This window comes from Styela clava, chromosome 10, assembly GCF_964204865.1.
Source record: "Styela clava chromosome 10, kaStyClav1.hap1.2, whole genome shotgun sequence".
Lineage (NCBI taxonomy): Eukaryota > Metazoa > Chordata > Ascidiacea > Stolidobranchia > Styelidae > Styela > Styela clava.
The window spans coordinates 11,326,755-11,343,951 of NC_135259.1; the positions used below are offsets into that span (position 1 = coordinate 11,326,755).

Genomic DNA, 17,197 nt, shown 5'->3' on the forward strand with positions numbered 1-17,197 from the left:
TTTTTTATTATCTAATTAATTATTATATCATTTTTCGTGATTTTTATTTATTATGAAACTTTCAGGTACTGTATTAACATGCTCTCTTTTCCATTTTGTTCACTGATCCTCAATATTAAGTAGCAAAACATCTCGAAACAAAATTTTTACCATAGATATGGAATAAATGTATACCATTTTCAATAGATTCACACTACGAGTGACCCAATATATTTTGAAACCACGGCTGGTGATGTAGCAAACGGAAGTACGCTAATGTATCGATTTAAGAAATATTACAACGAAACAATGCATGACTCGATAAATACAACAAACGATTTCACGAGCGCAAAGGTACTGACATTGAGTTTTTTTCGACTTTTAGTTTTTGTTAAAATGGTCCTTATTTATTTTATTCATATTATTATTTTAATGGTGCTTATAACTGGCTTAGTTTTGTCCTTAAATGGACGAGTTGCACTTCTGAGTCTAATCTGCATAAAAATTGAAACTCAACTAATTCTGGGAAATCTAAAATATTTAGCTACATGTTTATTTGGCTGAATATTTAATTTTCTTGTTTGTCAAAAAATGAAATCCTGTCTTTTGAAATAAAATCTGGAAACCCTCATTAGTTGAAGTATAACTTATTTAAACTATATTATTCAAATATAAAAATATGAATTCATTGAAAAAAGTTCAGGAAACTGCATGAACAAATATCTCCCATCACCCTCCTTTGACGAAATTATAGGCTATAAAGGTTGATATCGAAGAACTAATTTACATGGCAAATGAACTCCTTAGTGAAAGCCGAAACTACGATACTTCTGAAAATATTGATGTCGCCCTGTCGGTGGAAACTCTAACAACTAAAATAAAACCGGAGTCAAACGAAACTTTCCGATTGAATTCGTCTGCAATTTACGTAGAAGTTCAGCAGGTGCTTATTATATCTTATATATATTAAGTATAATAGTTAAAAATAATTTTATAGTTTAAATAGTTTTCTTCAGTAGGGGGGTCATATTAGTATAGAAAGGCATTGCTTGAAAGTATTTCAATTCTTCGATAAAAAAAGTCATCGATAAGACACTATGATATTGGTCAAATTCCACGAGACATTTTTTTTTTTACTGTTTAAAGCTCATGGTCACGACATGGTGTTTAGGCCAAGTGTACACGGTAAGGACCACTAGGTCTGAGCGCTAAATTTTCAGTCCTAATTCTTTGATGACGTTTGCAATGTTACTTCCTCATTTCATTAGTTCACACCACATTATACTGATGTACAAATAGAAGACACTGATTTTGAACTGGAAGGAATAAAGGCATTGTTACCTGGAAGCGCAGTTAATAAAGCATTACATATGTCAGAAGAAAAACGTACTTCTGTATCTGTAGTGTTTCGAAATGCTAGTTTCTTTCAGACATCAAAAGATATTGCTGTCGATCAAGTAAGTACCTAGGTAACAGTGTGATTATGTACCCTTTTGGCTTATAAATAACCTCGACTCGAACACAATCTCCGTTTTGAACATTTTCATACTAAATATATGCATTACTATCCAATGCAAGGTTTAATAAAACAATCACTAAAATGTACTAGACGATTTTATTGTTAAAACGAGCTGCAATAGTTTATAAATATATATATATTCTTTATAAACACTTTTTAAATACCACTAATTTTGTCTTTTTATACGTAGGACCATCTTTTTCTTTCTATAGGTACTATCGTGCAGCATTGCTGACAAAAAAATTAACAACTTGGTGGAACCATTTTGGTATCAGATACCTGTAAATTATGAGAAGGTAAATGTAAGTGATATTCAATGTTCATAAATTCAATATCGCATCAACTATTAAGAAGCTATTGGGCATAAAGTCATTTTTCAGAATTGCTGTTTTTGTTGGGGTTTTTATCGTCAAGATAAAATTTTCTCCGCAACTACTGTGGGAAGATGGTCCAACGTTGTCAGCATCTGGGACACAATATTATTTTTGTAATATTCGCGACTACGGTGCCAAGAATGAGTAAAAAGCACAACACAAAGCAAAAACTTTTATTGTATGAACATATTTGATCAATATTTATCATCCATCAATCTTTCTATACAACATTTATGTTAGTCGTTGACAGTAGCAAACAAGCGTCCAATATCTCGTTTCCCAACCTATCAAAACTTAATAACTGATTTTAGGTTAGTTAACAGTTTAAGCTAGCGAACACATTATTCACCTACGTCATACTAACATCACTCCGGTCTACTGACTGTATCAACTAGCCATACCACTAATCAATTCCATGACGTTGGTAATGTAGCAGTATCTCAAAGGACTTTTCTTGTTATCACGAATCAGCGCCAAAATGAGATTTTTGAGTTTTCCCATATCACTTGTGTTTATACAGGAAACACGCCAAGTAAAATTTATAAAATGTGCTTATTACGATGTGGAAATGAAGAAGTGGAATTCCGAGGGATGTTCGTATGTCACTGGATCAAATCCGCCAAATTGTACTTGCAATCATTTAACAAATTTTGCTGTATTAGTAGTAAGTTATAGCCTAATGTTTCCTAAGTTTAATTTAGTTTTACAGCCAAATTTACGAAGATTCTCAAGGCAAACATTTTGGTATGTTGTGTTTTGTATATATTACAATATTGCATGTCCATCCAACATTCCATTCATTGACATGGAAAGAAATCTTGTTGCCTAATACAATCGAACAAGCGCTTGTTATTGCATAACATTTAATGTTGAATACAATACCGCAGAATTGATAAATATTTTTTTCACCCTTAATGCTGTCAAAAATAAATTGGTATCAATGGCACAGATGTATTGCCATATTATTGTCCAAATAATAATATAATGTTTCAGTCATACAATGATTGAATCGATTGATTATATAGCAGGCTAATAGACTAATCTCCATTTCTGGCATGCCCCACACTTTAACGTTAATTTCAAAACTTGAACGTTGATTAGTGATATTTTTTCAGAAAGACAGGCATTGTCTGAATTATATATTCAATTGATCATCATTTCAAGATTCAGTATATAATGAAGTCAGCATGGATTGCTTAGGTTCAGGGCTGAATAGAATTTAAGACATTGTAACTTAATGTTGCAATGAATGTCTTATCGGGCACAATGGTCGTGATTATATTTAACGGTGACAATATTATATTTTTTAGAAAACAGCCAACTTGACGGATCCATATACTTTGGAAATATTCGGAAAGGTCGGATGTTCACTTTCTGTGATTGGACTTGCTTTGATGTTGTTGTGCATTTGTTATTTTTCGTAAGTATTTAATTAAATATCCTTTAGAATTTTTATTTTATGTATTCTGTCATTGACTTCTGTTGTACAACGTAAAATAAGATTTAAATTCAATATAGTATGAATAGTAAATATATCAAAACTGTAAACTATCCATTTCGTTATTGTTCAGATCTTTAAGAAAGAATTTGACGAATCAAATACACTCCTATCTCGGATTCAATCTTTTAGTAGCATATGTTTTGTTTCTGACTGGTGTTGAGCAGATAAATAATAGAAATGGCTGTATTACTATCGCAGCATTCCTGCATTTCTTTTTACTATCTGCATGGGGATGGATGATAGTTGAATGTGCCACTATGTACAAGTAAGAGATAATTATAATAATGTAAAACTATTCTAACATTGTCTATCTTTATGCAGATATGTAACGCTGTTATTTGCATATTAAGTCGACATTTGGCTGGCTTTGCAATAACAGTTAAAAAGGGAATTACAATCCATCTTATTCAATTGCCGGCTTTTATCAAAATGAGTTAACCCAAGTAGCGTGTATAGTACAAGTGAACAGACACTGCTAAGTCTAGTTCTTTCACAATTGATGAACAACGTAAAATAAGAAATGAATGTTTGAAAATATGCTTACATATTTAGGTATTTGACAAAAATTACGTGCGATGTATGGTTTGCAACAATTGTCGCTTGAGTTATAAATAAAATTCGACAATTGCTCAATTAGAATGAAGTATGAGCGACTTTGTCGACAGTATGGTCACCTGTCTAGGGTAACAGAACTCTTATTTGGTATATGCAACCCCCTGTAAGAGTTAATAAACAAAGTGCAACTTTTATCCTCTTGACCCCTTTTATAGGAAGCTTGTTTCAGTGTTTGGTTCAACTGGACCCTACTACATAGTAAAGGCTGCAGTCATGGTATACAGTGGTTCCGCTCTAATTGCTGTTGTCACCGTCGCTGTCGCTGTAGGTTGGTTTGATAGAAACTTACTCATGGAGTGGCCCCCTATGACGGAAGGTAATGACAAAATGAATATTGAAAAACATCTTTGTCGTGAACATTATTAAATAGTTTCTTGGCTATGCAGGAAATACAGTATTAATAGTTTAGTGCAGGGGTTTCCCACCTGCTCAATTACGGAGTCCCTGGATTGTAATGACGGAACCTTATGATGTCGAGGAACGCTGGTTGAAATCAACTGGTGTAGTGTAACAGTTTTATGACAGATTTCTTTCCGACACGCAAGCATTACGCAAATAACATTTAAGCTTGTCAGTATTTTAACCACTAAACCCACTGTCAATGCATGTGCAGACGCGAAGTCAGCGTCTATTATGACTATTATTATTACTCAATGTTGCTTGGAAATTTACAAATAAATACCTTCCTCATTCGACCTATTATTTTTTGGCAGAAGATGAAACGAATGCTCCATCTACATACATAAGTGGGCGGTTATGCTGGCTTCATCGTTATTCATTAATTGTTGGATTTTTGGCGCCTATCGCTATTGGTCTCGTTATAAATGCATTTGGCTTCATCGCAATATCAAAAGCAATTACTTGTGATCGGTCGAAGGTAATGTATAAACCTACCTAAGTTATGCTCTGGCCAATATTTAGAGTCGTAGTATAGAAAAGATAATATTATAAATACCAGTCACTTTCGGCACATATATTATATACGGTACTCCCGCAGCATGTTAACCAAGATGGCGGACACCGGAACGTAGCATGTGTACTAGCTTATGGTTAGGCCATAATTTCAGGTACAAATACTACGGGAGTCACTTGGCTAGTCTCCGAACTCGAAATAGAACTGAAAAAGGGTAATATTTAGGGTTGAATGAGGAAAGCAGCATATTTGAAAACATCGACATATCTTTTATATGAACCGAGTACATTAAACTATTTTTCTATGCATCCCACACCCAAAATTGATCACAGTCAAAAAACTGTAAAGCTTAACATTAACAAGCTTGCGGCCTATTTCAATATGTTTTACTATTCTAGATACTATTAAGGACAAACCAGAAGAAATCTTCTCTTCAGGAGGCAAAGACATATCTTACAAGAGCCATTATCTTCACTTTTTTACTAGGACTAGCATGGCTATTTGCTATTCCGTTAACAATATCCGAGGATGAAAATACGAACATTGTGTTTGGATGGCTGTTTTCTGTCGCCAACTCGTTGCAGGTGAAAAAAGAAAACATTATGTACTGTTTTGTATAAAGTTCATTGCAAAACAATATTGTAGTTAGTGAATAGTAGTTTGCTTAATTGAGAGTTTTGAAGGTTTAATATATAATCGGATTGATGTTGTGTATAAAATCTCAAAAATAAAAAGCTCAACGATATTAATAATTTGGCTTCTTTGATTTAAACTAAAATATAATTCTTACAATCAGGTCTCTTGTAAAATATAAGTTTTCATGAGATGCTCTTTTTTTTGAAATTGAAGAATGTAATAAGGCGTGTAAGTATCAATAAAAATATTGACATTTGTTTTTACAGGGTTTCTTTGTCTTTTTTCTTTTCTGCATTCGAAGAAAAGATGTTCGAGATTTATGGACAACAGAAATATTAAAACTATTATGCATAAAAAGAAAAGATAGTCATGTGAAAGGTGATACTATTAAAACTTAAGTTAAGTCTGATCAAATCGGTCTGTAAACTCGTGATATATTTTTGATATTACAAATAACAGGTCAGCCGAAGATAGATGGAACACCAGGAACAAAAACACCACAAACTAAAAGGACTAATGTAACAGTAACATATACAAAGACTAACAAAGTTAAAGTTTAATACCATAAGTTCACAAAACAGCGAGGGGCTGTTATGAGTTGGAAGCTTCAATTTCAAATGCCTGTGTTGCAGAATATTTTTGCTTTATATATATTTTATTGTACAATATTGTTAGTGCCAGAAACAAATTAATTTTTTGAATTTGATGATTCGTGATTATATTCATTTCTTTATTCTAATTTTATTATTTCAAATTCAATTTTTATATATGACAAAAATAACATTTAGCTGTGAATGTTATTGATGTTTGGCTTAAGAGAATAGTACACATTTTTGTGTTGAAAATAACGACTAGAATGAATTTGAGAAGTTTCATAACAATCATTATGATTCATAAGATTCAACCATCTGCCGTTAAAAACTACTGACAGCTAATTTCAGATAAGTTTATCGAAACTTTGTCGGAAGACAAAATGACCATTGAGATAATTAATTTATGCCTAAATTTTGAAAACACAATTAAATACTGAAGCAATTACTAGCAAAACAACATGAAAGCTGATATTCGCAATATTCTGCATGGGTGAAAAAAGTGTCGGACCGGTTGACAAAATTTCAATTTCTATATTACCATTGGCAGCTTGCCGATTGGTCAATATTACCGAAATCAACAAGGAAATCGATCTTTGGGGGAAATATTCATTAATGTGTCGTCTTCGTTTGTAAGACCTTTGCTCTTTGCACTGTGTCCAGGTTGAGAATCTAATCTCGTTTAGAAACTTGACTCCAAGCTACTCGCTTTGTAATTATTAGCTTTTGTGACAAGTTTTATACCCTCAAATTATAAAATTAAGATTTTAAGTCCTAACCTTGCAGCTCTGGGTAAAAAGATAGTTCATCTCTAGATGTCTCGCAGCCGAAACAAGAGATTGCGCATAACATTTATTCGGTATAAAACTGAATCAATTTTCTACATTCCGTATATTTCTGTATTAATTCTGTATTGCCAAATACACATATATAATGTTTAGCTCGGCGTCTTATTGTTCAACTGATATATCATGTTCCTATAATATAAATAGTTAACCACTTCTTGTACGCTCGTTTAGACAGTGATGTCATGCGGATATACATATATACGAATGAGGTTATGCATATTTACATGAAATATCCAACTAAAGGATTTATGTGTGTTTACACCTCACATTGGCATGACAATTTTTAGCACTATGAATTAATTAAAAAAGTTATTTGATATTGTGTAAGTATCAGATGCTAAGTGTTCGCGTATAACACAGGCCACAGTACAACCATGGTTCATGAAATTCCTGATATAAGTTATAAGTTAATTTTCAAACAAAACATATCAAGAATTATTTGGATTTTCATTAAATTCCAAAAGATCAATTAGGTTTTGAAATATAATGTAGATCAAGTGAATATAAACGCTTGGTGATGTTCATAACCAATGACGTGAATGATAATCACTAGTTTTATCCATTGAATTCCAATCCATTCATTTCGTTGTTTCTTACGTTTGTATCAACTACAGCGTGGATTGGACAATGCAGTCAGTCCTTGTACGGAAAGATATGCAGTTTCTGAAAACTCTGGAGAATTCGGAAACAAAAATAGCCCGTCCCATGAGAAATGCACGCCCTGAATCGCCTCGCAAAACGGGATTTCAATGCACTACTAGTAACAGTTGTTGCATGAGATCGTCTTGTCTTACGTTAGAGCAGAATTTCTTTAATTATATTTTATGTAAAAAGCAATGCAAGACGTAATAAATATGCAGCCGGACGTTATTTATACTTTATCTTCGAGTAGTCGTGCTGCAGGGTTAGTGTCAAGAAAAGTGTTTTGGTCTAGTATAAAACAGGTAATATATATATTAGTGTTGAATATCGTAGGGAAATTGATCACATATATATTAAATTTAGAAAACGAGAATGAAGAAATTGAAATTTTTTAAAAATAACATTTTGTTTTAAGAAAAATGCCGGCCAGTAAGCCCCCTGCAGGTGTGGACATTGATCTTAAGGATAAAGATGTCCAAAAAGCGGCGGCAATGATTCAGAAATCTTTCCGTGGGCATCGTGTCCGTAAGAAGATGCTCGAAGATGGACCTCCCAGGTATCACGCACCAACAAGAACAAACTATTACTGTATATAGGCAATAAATCTGAAAATATGCTCTTTTTTCACGATGTTTTTAACTAAAATTACATTCGATATAATAATCATACTGTTACATCGGCCGTTGTAATAATTTATTTCATATATAGGACGTTAGACGTAATTTAATAGGAGCGATAAAGTCGACAAAATTTACTGTTATTATTGCCATTTTGCGGATTTATACCGACCGAGTAAAGCGGATCTTTTCATCTATTTTTATTGTTTCAGTTCTATGGGTTTTTTAAAAAAATCAAATCGATTTCAAATATTTGTAAATGTTTATGCTCATATGTAAAATTTGAATATTACTTAAATGTATTTACTACAGATTCTTGGATGGGCTTCAAGATGTCACTATTGTGGAAGGAAGTGCTTCAAGATTGGACTGTAGACTCGGTGGATTCCCAGATCCAACTGTTACGTGAGTATTAAGAGCATTACCTATACAAACAAATTCAAGTTACTGTAATATTTATATGATGGTCATGGTTACCATCTGATCCTAATACGCAATATTACAAGATAAAAAAAAGTTTAGATTTAGTTTAATTTAAGCTATTAATCAGGTGACAATTTTATTTTAAACTGTAAAGTGGAAATCTTCGCTCTTTGTTTAAGGTTAGGAAAATTGATACTATTTTTGTCACGAATATTTATATATTTTCCGTGTATTCTAAATTAATTTTGTTTGATTTATTATTTTATATATTTAGTATTCAATGTGTAGTATTATGTTAATTCCATAAAACAATAGAATCGACATTGGTATGTTTGTTTTGTCAGATGGTTCAAAGATAACCAAGAAATAAAAGAAGGATCTAACTATCAAATTATCTTTGAAGATCCGGACATTTGTGCTTTAGTACTATTGAAAGGTCGGGTCGAGGACAATGGTCGCTATTCCTGCAAAGCATTCAACCAATTTGGCGAAGTGTATGATCATGCCAAAGTGGAAGTGTCATGTGAGGCATTTTAGTGTAATGTTTAGGGAAAACACAACTGATTAAATACGAAAAATGGTAATTTTCTGAATAATATTTCATTTCATTTGAGTATAATGCAAAATGTATAGATATATGTATGTACATCTGCTGTACACCATTTATTGTGATGGTTAAACGGATCAGAACATTCGTGGTGTTTTGTATTACCACACACACTAATTTGCTAGTATACTCATATAGTATGCAACTATGAATTTCATTAGAACATATTTTGACCAATGTTCACAAATGTCCGCGCCGATAATTGACAATTAAGATTTATAATGACTTAAGCGCAAAGTATAAGTAATTCAATAAGATAAAATAACGAACCAAAACTAAATTTCCATTTAGGGGTCTCAGTAAGTATGATTTTTATATGCTTGTGAACCATTTATTATTTTTTCAACAGCACCTGCCAAAATTGAACATGGTCCTTCGAATATATCTGTAAAAGCTGGTGACACTGTTCAACTCGTTGCAACAATAAGTGGCAATCCTCTGCCCGAAGTAAGTAACAATCAGCGGTGGATTCACTATTACGCAAGCCGTAGCGTCATCTTACTATTCTTAGTGTACGTATGCGTACGTACGTTAGTGTACGTATGCATCTTGCCTGTAACTCAAATTTCGTATTTCACACAATTCAAAAATTTTGACGTCGTGATATATTTTAGAAACCGTAGGAAACATATTGGGACGTCATAACTCTTTTTGTGAGCCGTAAGCTATCGATGTTGTTTTGTATTCAATTTTAAGGTCGGCTGGGCAAAGGGAGATGTTGACATCGAGGAGGATCATCGAATTTCTTACGAGATAGATGATGATAAAACAGTTCTCACGATTAAAAAAATCACCAAAAAGGATGCAGGAAAGTACGAATGTTACGTCGAAAACGAACTAGGAACAGATCATACGTTCGCAAGAATTGAAGTCAAATGCTGAAGGAAAATATGAATATCACGTTTTCACGAAGCCCTTGACATTGCTGAAGTTGTCATATTGTTTAATAATAAAATTTGATATTTTCATGGAGAATAGAACATTGATATATAATAAATCGTTCTATTTATATATAAGCCTGTATGTGGATAATAAAAAAGAAATCTATTGAATACTACATGAAAAGATCTTGTAGTAAATGCCCTTGCAGATACTAAAATTTATAGACTGTGACCAAGGTGATTTACCTCCAATATATACATAGCGTTGAATTATTATTTTTACTCGATTTCAAATGTTAATTACGATATCTGACATTTGTCTTAACAGCATATCCATGGAATTACCAAATATTGACATTTTCGTCTAGAATACTCTAGAATTAGATGACAGATCCTGGTAACTTCACTCAAGGCTGGATAACCATGGGGCAAAATAAGAGGAGGGACACCCCAGAAATTTGCATAGTCGAACTTTCAATGCCGCTTCAGTGTTTAATAAAATAATTAGAGTTAGTCTGGCGACTCAGAGCTCAATATTGTTCCACTTAAAACAAATTTTGCTTGTTTAATGGCGACTGACGCTTTTTTAACAGTATTGATGTTACGGCGAAAGGCTTCTGACGATTTTTGACAGTATTGAAGATACGGTGAAAATTCCATTTAACGCTTGACGTATTTTAACAGTATTGAAGTCATGGTCAAATTCTAATTAAAATACTTCATGACTGACGCCTTTAGCAGTAATACTGTTAAAAACAATAGACGTCCAACCGGCATTTCACCGTAGCTTGAATACTGTTGGTATTCGATTGCGCTGAAATTAGTGCCTCGGTGTTTATAGGATTAGTCAGACGATTCAGACACCTGTATTAGCCGGATCTTTCTGATGTATCATCTTAAACCTCTATAAATTTTGTTATTTACTTTTATACAAATTGAACGACTGTACGCAACTAACAACGTGTTCCTAAAGTATGGTAACTTCTTTCAGAATATTCTAAACAGTCAAACGTGATGCTCGGTAGCCAGGTGTTGGTATATTCCAGGGGTGGCCAACACGTCGATCGCGATTGACCAGTCGATCGCCACGTCTCGAATAGTCGATCGCGTCTGATGATGAATGAATTCAATAACATAGCCTAAAAACGCAATGAACCAGTTTCATTAGATCTGAATTGTATGATTCGAATAAATCTTAAAGAACCACCGAACTTATTGGTAAAGGTGGAACTTTTTTTTATATGCATGTGTGCATAGTTTTCTGCATATTCAGTACTCATTCGTTTTTGTGTATGGCCTTATTGCCGATTAGTCGATCGCGAGCTATTTTGACGGTAAATAGAAGTAAAATTTTTGTAAAACTATTCTGGTTCGGTCGTGGCTATACATGTCATTCGGATAAGATGTCGGCACTGTATTGCGTCAGATATATGCCGGGATGAGGAAAATCAACGAGTGGCTTTATCAATTGGCAAACCGCGCTTACTAGGGGTCAGGTGTGGGAATGAAATGTTTATGTAATAACTGCAGTATAGCACTATGCCCAGTACGAAAATCCCTAATCCTGAGAGAAACTAAACTTATACTCAACTAAATCATCTCAGCATACATGCTCATTTGGTATTTCCATACATGAGGGGTTAACATGGCGAGTAGCCGTAGGCCTGTGGCTATGATTGAGCTTAATTCTTACTGTACGATTACTTGACCAGTTATTCTCACCTCCGCTGAGCACAAGAAATCAATCACCCTATCGAACCCGCGTGATAAGAGCAACATACCAGAAGTTTTAATTTTATCTTGACTCTATCACCGCAACTTCCATTAATTAAGGAAATAAGTACCTCTTTGAGTATACACAGAATACCAATTCAGCTCATTTAATAGATATTACAACGGGCTTTGTTCCAACTTCCCCTGCAATCTCTTAATGTATATAAATTGATTTGGTCAACTAGATTACATCTTAAACTTCTACACTACATAAGTCATCGCCCTTTATTTATACGCTTAAAGTCCGTTCTTATACCTATCATTTGTGAACATGTTTCAACTCATGCTCCCCACCCACGTTCACATGTCATATACCAAGGGTGGCCAACACGTCGATCGCTTCGACCGGTCGATCGCCACGTCTCGAGCAGTCCATCGCGTCTCATGTTGAGTGAATTTTATTGTAATACCGCCAAAAATTGCGATGAAGCAGTTGTGTGTTTACAGCAGGAAGAATACAGTACTTTACATGCGCAAAAAACAATATACACATACAGTATTTAAGTCTGGGCAACCCCGATAAAGCATATTATTACGTATCAAACGCAAGTGTCTCCGATGCCAAGGTTTGAAAATGAGGTGCCGAATATTGCGTGTCTAGACTGACAAACGATCCTACAATGAGTTATTATCGCACTCCAAGAGTAGTGCGATAAATTTCATTTGCAATGGTAGCCGACTAGCCGTGGCATCAAAATGCCCAACTTGTTCTAATTCTGAGCAAGCGAAGAATCGCGTTTGGAGGAAATTCTAAATTAGATACTGAAGTTTGAGCAGTCATGTAACATTCATGGTTTGAGAATATTTATTTTTCGCTATTCAGATAATACATGAATACTTGGTTTATTGGTGAATTGTCAACACATACGGCTAAAAATTAGGCAGGTCATATATCTGAATTGTATGATTTGAATAAATCTTAAATAAATGATAAAACATTTACTCTGGGTACAATTGAATAATCAAATTAAGAACTTAAATGGAACAAAAAAATACAAATTTTGTGTCGATTTCATTAAAAATGCGCCCACGAAGCCGAGTTTATTGGCAGTGGTGAAATTTTTCGTATGTGTGTGTGCAGTTAGTTATCAAAGTATTCAGTATCCATTCGTTTTTGTGAGTGACCTTATTACCGAACAGTCAATCGCCAGCTATTTTGAAGATTTTAGTCGATCGCGGTCAAATGCAGCAACGTCCGTAAATTATGTTGTTCTGCATGTCTATTCGTACATGTAGTCCTATTTAGTAGACGCTAAACCTATATTTAACAATTTTTATTAAATTTTATTTTAATGGGAATCCCACGGGATGGGATGGTATGGGACAGGCATAATTGCTATGGGATAGGATGAGAATGAGACAGAAAAATATGTCCCATGGACAAGCCTGGTAATCTGCATCACACTTCCGTTTGCTGCCTCACGACTGAAACATGAATCCGCTTTAAATACTGCATCATGTTTGGATAATACATGAATACTTGACAAGGTTTCTTGAAGAATTTTCAACTTTAACAACTAAAAATTAAGCACGCTTGTTATCTGAATTGTATGATGTGAATAAATCCTAAATAATGAATGAAAAATTAACTCCGGGTACAAATGAATAATCAAATCAACAACTTAAATGGAACATCAAAAATACAAATTCTGTGACGATTTTAATAATAATGTGCCCACCAAGCTTCTTATTGGCAGCGGTGGAATTTTTTGAGTACGCGTGTGCTGTTATCTACACATTCAGTGCACATTCGATTTTGAAATCAGCATTATTTGTAGACGACATAGGGAGACTTCGAACAGAGCCTATTCCTTTGTGATAAGATGTATTGTTCTAACGCAGGAACACTCTTTGCCGTGAAGAATTCTAGATATCTCACAATCGACCACACCAAATCGCAATTAACAGCTCTTAATTCTATGTTTTTCGACCCAATTGATGACATCGCCTTTGCAAATTTAGCTGAACGGAACGCGGTGGCAGACGTCTTTAATGAATTAACAGTAAATTTACATTATTTGGATTGTTAATTTGAAAATTCTTTAGCTAGCACATACCGTATGAAATGGGGTAGCCCACATTTGGGGGTTAATTGCTATAACATTACGATAGTCTGTTCGCAACTAAACCGTTGGTTAAGTACACTGATGAGCAAAATAACGAATGGATCTCTCAGATCGCGATCCAGTAGGCTACGCCAAGTACAGACTTCGTAGCACATAGGAGCAAGCTGTTGCATTCATTACATTGTCTATCGTCGCCGGGGTATACCTAACTTTGTTTCTTCTGGGGAATGCGATTGACTATCATGCTTATTCGGCGTTTATTACCTGTTTTAAAAGTTGTTGTCAAATACGACAACAGACAAACGACAGGACCATATGCCATCAACGACAGTAGCAAACGTACTTCTGCCAGATATGAAACAAGAATAGATATGACAGATGACAAAACCAAAGTGACTTTACCCAATCGTACCTCATATTTTGTACATCAAAGATGTCTATTCGCTGTTTAAGATTTAGGCGGTCTCGGGTTATAGAGGACTTGCACGGGTCACGTGACTTTGTTACTGGACGGCAATAACACAAAAACGTCCATTTGGCTCCTGTCAGTTGCAAGTCGGATTATACGTTTCCGTTTTGTTTGGCTGTTGAAAATGGGTATTTCGTATTGTTCCGTTGGCTGTACGTATAGTATAGACAACGAAATGGATCTTCAGTTATATTCCACTGTTTTCAAAAGATCCGGAACGTCGCGCAATGTGGATATCATCTATTGCCTATTACATTGGCAGGTATTGTTCAAGGTATTGTTTCCCTAATTAGCAGGTAATCTATTATTAAGTGTGAAATAAAAGATTATGGGAAATGAAAAGAGTAGGTGCTGAGACCTTACCTTTTCATAGACTGTATGTTCCTGAGAGTGTTGCAGTATTTCTTCACCATGTACCCATTCCAATGAAAGATACAGACATAAGAAACACTTTGAAGATAATCATGGAGCTGTGAGCGAAATACTTGTATTGAGAGATAGATTCAACATCAAAAATGGTATTAGAAGATTTTTTATAAAAAAGGATGAATTGATGCAGATACTTATTAAGAGTTATGTTACAATAAATAGACGCTCACTTTTTGTTAAGTAATGGGGACAAGTTCCAACATGTCGAATATGCGGTGAAGCTGGTCATTTGAAAAATGACTGTGAATACTTCATATCAAAATTTAGCAAATATAGAGATACGGGCCAAAAACCCACATACTCAGGATTGACCGAAAATGACGAAATAATTGCTACTGAAAATGACTATACCACGATTATTCAACAAACAGAAAAAAACGAAAATGCTAATGATACAAATAAACCAACCCAAAGTACACCAGCCAATGAATCAAATGAAGAGGAAACTCATACAAGATCAAGTTTACTTCCAGAAATGTTTGGTAACATTTCTGATATAAGTGGCGAAAACAATGGAAATACAGAACTAAATGACGATGAAACGATATACCCTAAGAATCTGACAACTCAATCTTCCCTATCGGAAAAAACGATTTTATATGTACTAGACCCAGGAAACCAAGTAAAAGAGATTATCTCGGCACAACAAAAATCAAGCGATAAATTCACAAACGAAAAATCACCACCAAGGAAAAAAAAAGCAAGAAAACAAAAAACCATGTCTTTAAAAGAAGCAAATGAATACTTACAAAGCATGAGTGATTAAAATTTGTCTTTTATCTTCCCAAATTTACATTCAATTAAAAATAAAATAGCTCACATCATGGTAATATATTTAACAATCCTAACACTAAATGGACTTCGTGACAATTTGAAACGCAGAGATGTTTTCTTTGAGTTGTCATTAAAAAAAGATGATATAATTTTTCTTCAGGAGACGCACTGTAGGCTACACCAGAAGTAGAAATACAATGGTCCCGAGAATGGAAGTGGGGTACCAGTCTGTGGAATAACGGTAGTTCAAACTCTAAAAGGGTTGCCATATTCACTAAATCGAAAGTAGCAGGATTTTCATTTAATAATATTTCATTTGATAGTAATGGAAGAATCATTACAGCCGATATAAGTATTTATGGGGAAAAATACATCTTGTCAATATATATGCTCCATGCCGAACAAATATTAGAACCCAGGAAAATTTCTACAATAATGTATACAGGTTCTTGCATTCTAAGCATCCTGTAATTTTAGGAGGAGATATTAACTGTGTTCATAATGTAGATCAAGATAGATCAGAAAACAATGAAAAAGCCAAAAAAGAATATATTTCTGATGCACTAAATGAAATTATTGATACTTTCAACTTGACTGACTCTGTGGAATATTTTCCCAATAATACTGTTTTCTATACACGGAGAAATAGCACTGTACAGGCTAGACTGGATCGGATTCACTGTTCTCACAATATATGTAACATAACCAATTTTCATTGCTATTCCACATGTCATTCTGATCATGACTTGTATTCGATTGATGCTCAAGTAACTAATAGTCCAGAAGAAAGGGGAAATGGCTTCTGGAAAAATAATGTCTCTGTGTATAACAGCAAACCATTCATTGAATACCTTCAAAATAAGTGAAAAATTGGTGTTCGTTGAAGATTTTATTCGAAACAAAACAACATTGGTGGTGCGAAATAAAAAATAAAATAAAAGATTTGATTATCAAACACTCTGTCAAACTTGCCAGACAAGCAAGAGATGAATATGATAAAGAAATTAAACAACTAGATGATTTAAAAGTGAAATTAGACAGAGGAGAAAAAGTTTTAACTCGGTTTAACAAACTAAAGAAAGAGATAATTAAAAAACAAAGACAAAGAAATGGTAAAATTAGAATTTTAAACTTGGCCCACTACTATGATACATATGAAAAATGTAATAAGTCATTCTATATGAATCTGAAAAAAAAAAAAAAAGAATGTTATATCCACAAATTGAAGGACAAAGGAGGTTTTATACAAGAAAATGTGACGAAAAAAAATGTACCTGGTAAAACAATATTATCAAAATCTGTACAAAAAACAAAACAATGATACGGAGATTCAAAAATACTTTATTGAAGCTATTCCAGCTTCGAGAAAACTACAAGAAGAGGACGCAGAAACAGTGCAGAGACAAATTGTCATAAACGAGGTTCAGGAAACCATTACATCTTTCAACGAAGGTAAAACTCCAGGACCTGATGATATAAGTATAGAGTTTTATAAGAAATGCTGGACTGTCATAAAAAATGATTTTTTTGAAGTATTGGAG

General features: G+C 33.9%; 2 protein-coding genes across 2 annotated transcripts; both read left to right on the forward strand.

Annotated features, from left to right (window-relative positions):
• Positions 1 to 766: 766 nt before the first annotated feature.
• LOC120338159 (adhesion G-protein coupled receptor G2-like) lies at positions 767 to 6,216 on the forward strand. Its single transcript, XM_039406095.2, has 11 exons — positions 767 to 922; positions 1,248 to 1,436; positions 1,711 to 1,794; positions 2,393 to 2,536; positions 3,183 to 3,292; positions 3,444 to 3,638; positions 4,144 to 4,304; positions 4,702 to 4,865; positions 5,300 to 5,485; positions 5,804 to 5,915; positions 5,997 to 6,216. Exons 1-11 carry the CDS (start codon positions 767 to 769, stop codon positions 6,095 to 6,097), a joined length of 1,602 nt encoding a protein of 533 aa, XP_039262029.2. The 3' UTR covers positions 6,098 to 6,216.
• Positions 6,217 to 7,765: 1,549 nt separating this feature from the next.
• LOC120337937 (SPEG neighbor protein-like) lies at positions 7,766 to 10,418 on the forward strand. The gene is made up of 6 exons (XM_039405845.2): positions 7,766 to 7,919; positions 8,033 to 8,173; positions 8,547 to 8,639; positions 9,002 to 9,180; positions 9,614 to 9,711; positions 9,961 to 10,418. Exons 2-6 carry the CDS (start codon positions 8,037 to 8,039, stop codon positions 10,144 to 10,146), a joined length of 693 nt encoding a protein of 230 aa, XP_039261779.2. The 5' UTR covers positions 7,766 to 7,919; positions 8,033 to 8,036; the 3' UTR covers positions 10,147 to 10,418.
• Positions 10,419 to 17,197: the final 6,779 nt, after the last annotated feature.

Coding starts and splice junctions, on each gene's coding strand:
- LOC120338159 (XM_039406095.2), top strand. CDS start 767: ATGGCAAATGAACTCCTTAGTGAAAGCCGAAACTACGATACTTCTGAA. Junction 2,537..3,182: donor CAAATTTTGCTGTATTAGTA/GTAAGTTATAGC, acceptor TATATTTTTTAG/AAAACAGCCAACTTGACGGA. Junction 4,866..5,299: donor TTACTTGTGATCGGTCGAAG/GTAATGTATAAA, acceptor TTACTATTCTAG/ATACTATTAAGGACAAACCA.
- LOC120337937 (XM_039405845.2), top strand. CDS start 8,037: ATGCCGGCCAGTAAGCCCCCTGCAGGTGTGGACATTGATCTTAAGGAT. Junction 8,640..9,001: donor TTCCCAGATCCAACTGTTAC/GTGAGTATTAAG, acceptor TTGTTTTGTCAG/ATGGTTCAAAGATAACCAAG. Junction 9,712..9,960: donor GTGGCAATCCTCTGCCCGAA/GTAAGTAACAAT, acceptor TTCAATTTTAAG/GTCGGCTGGGCAAAGGGAGA.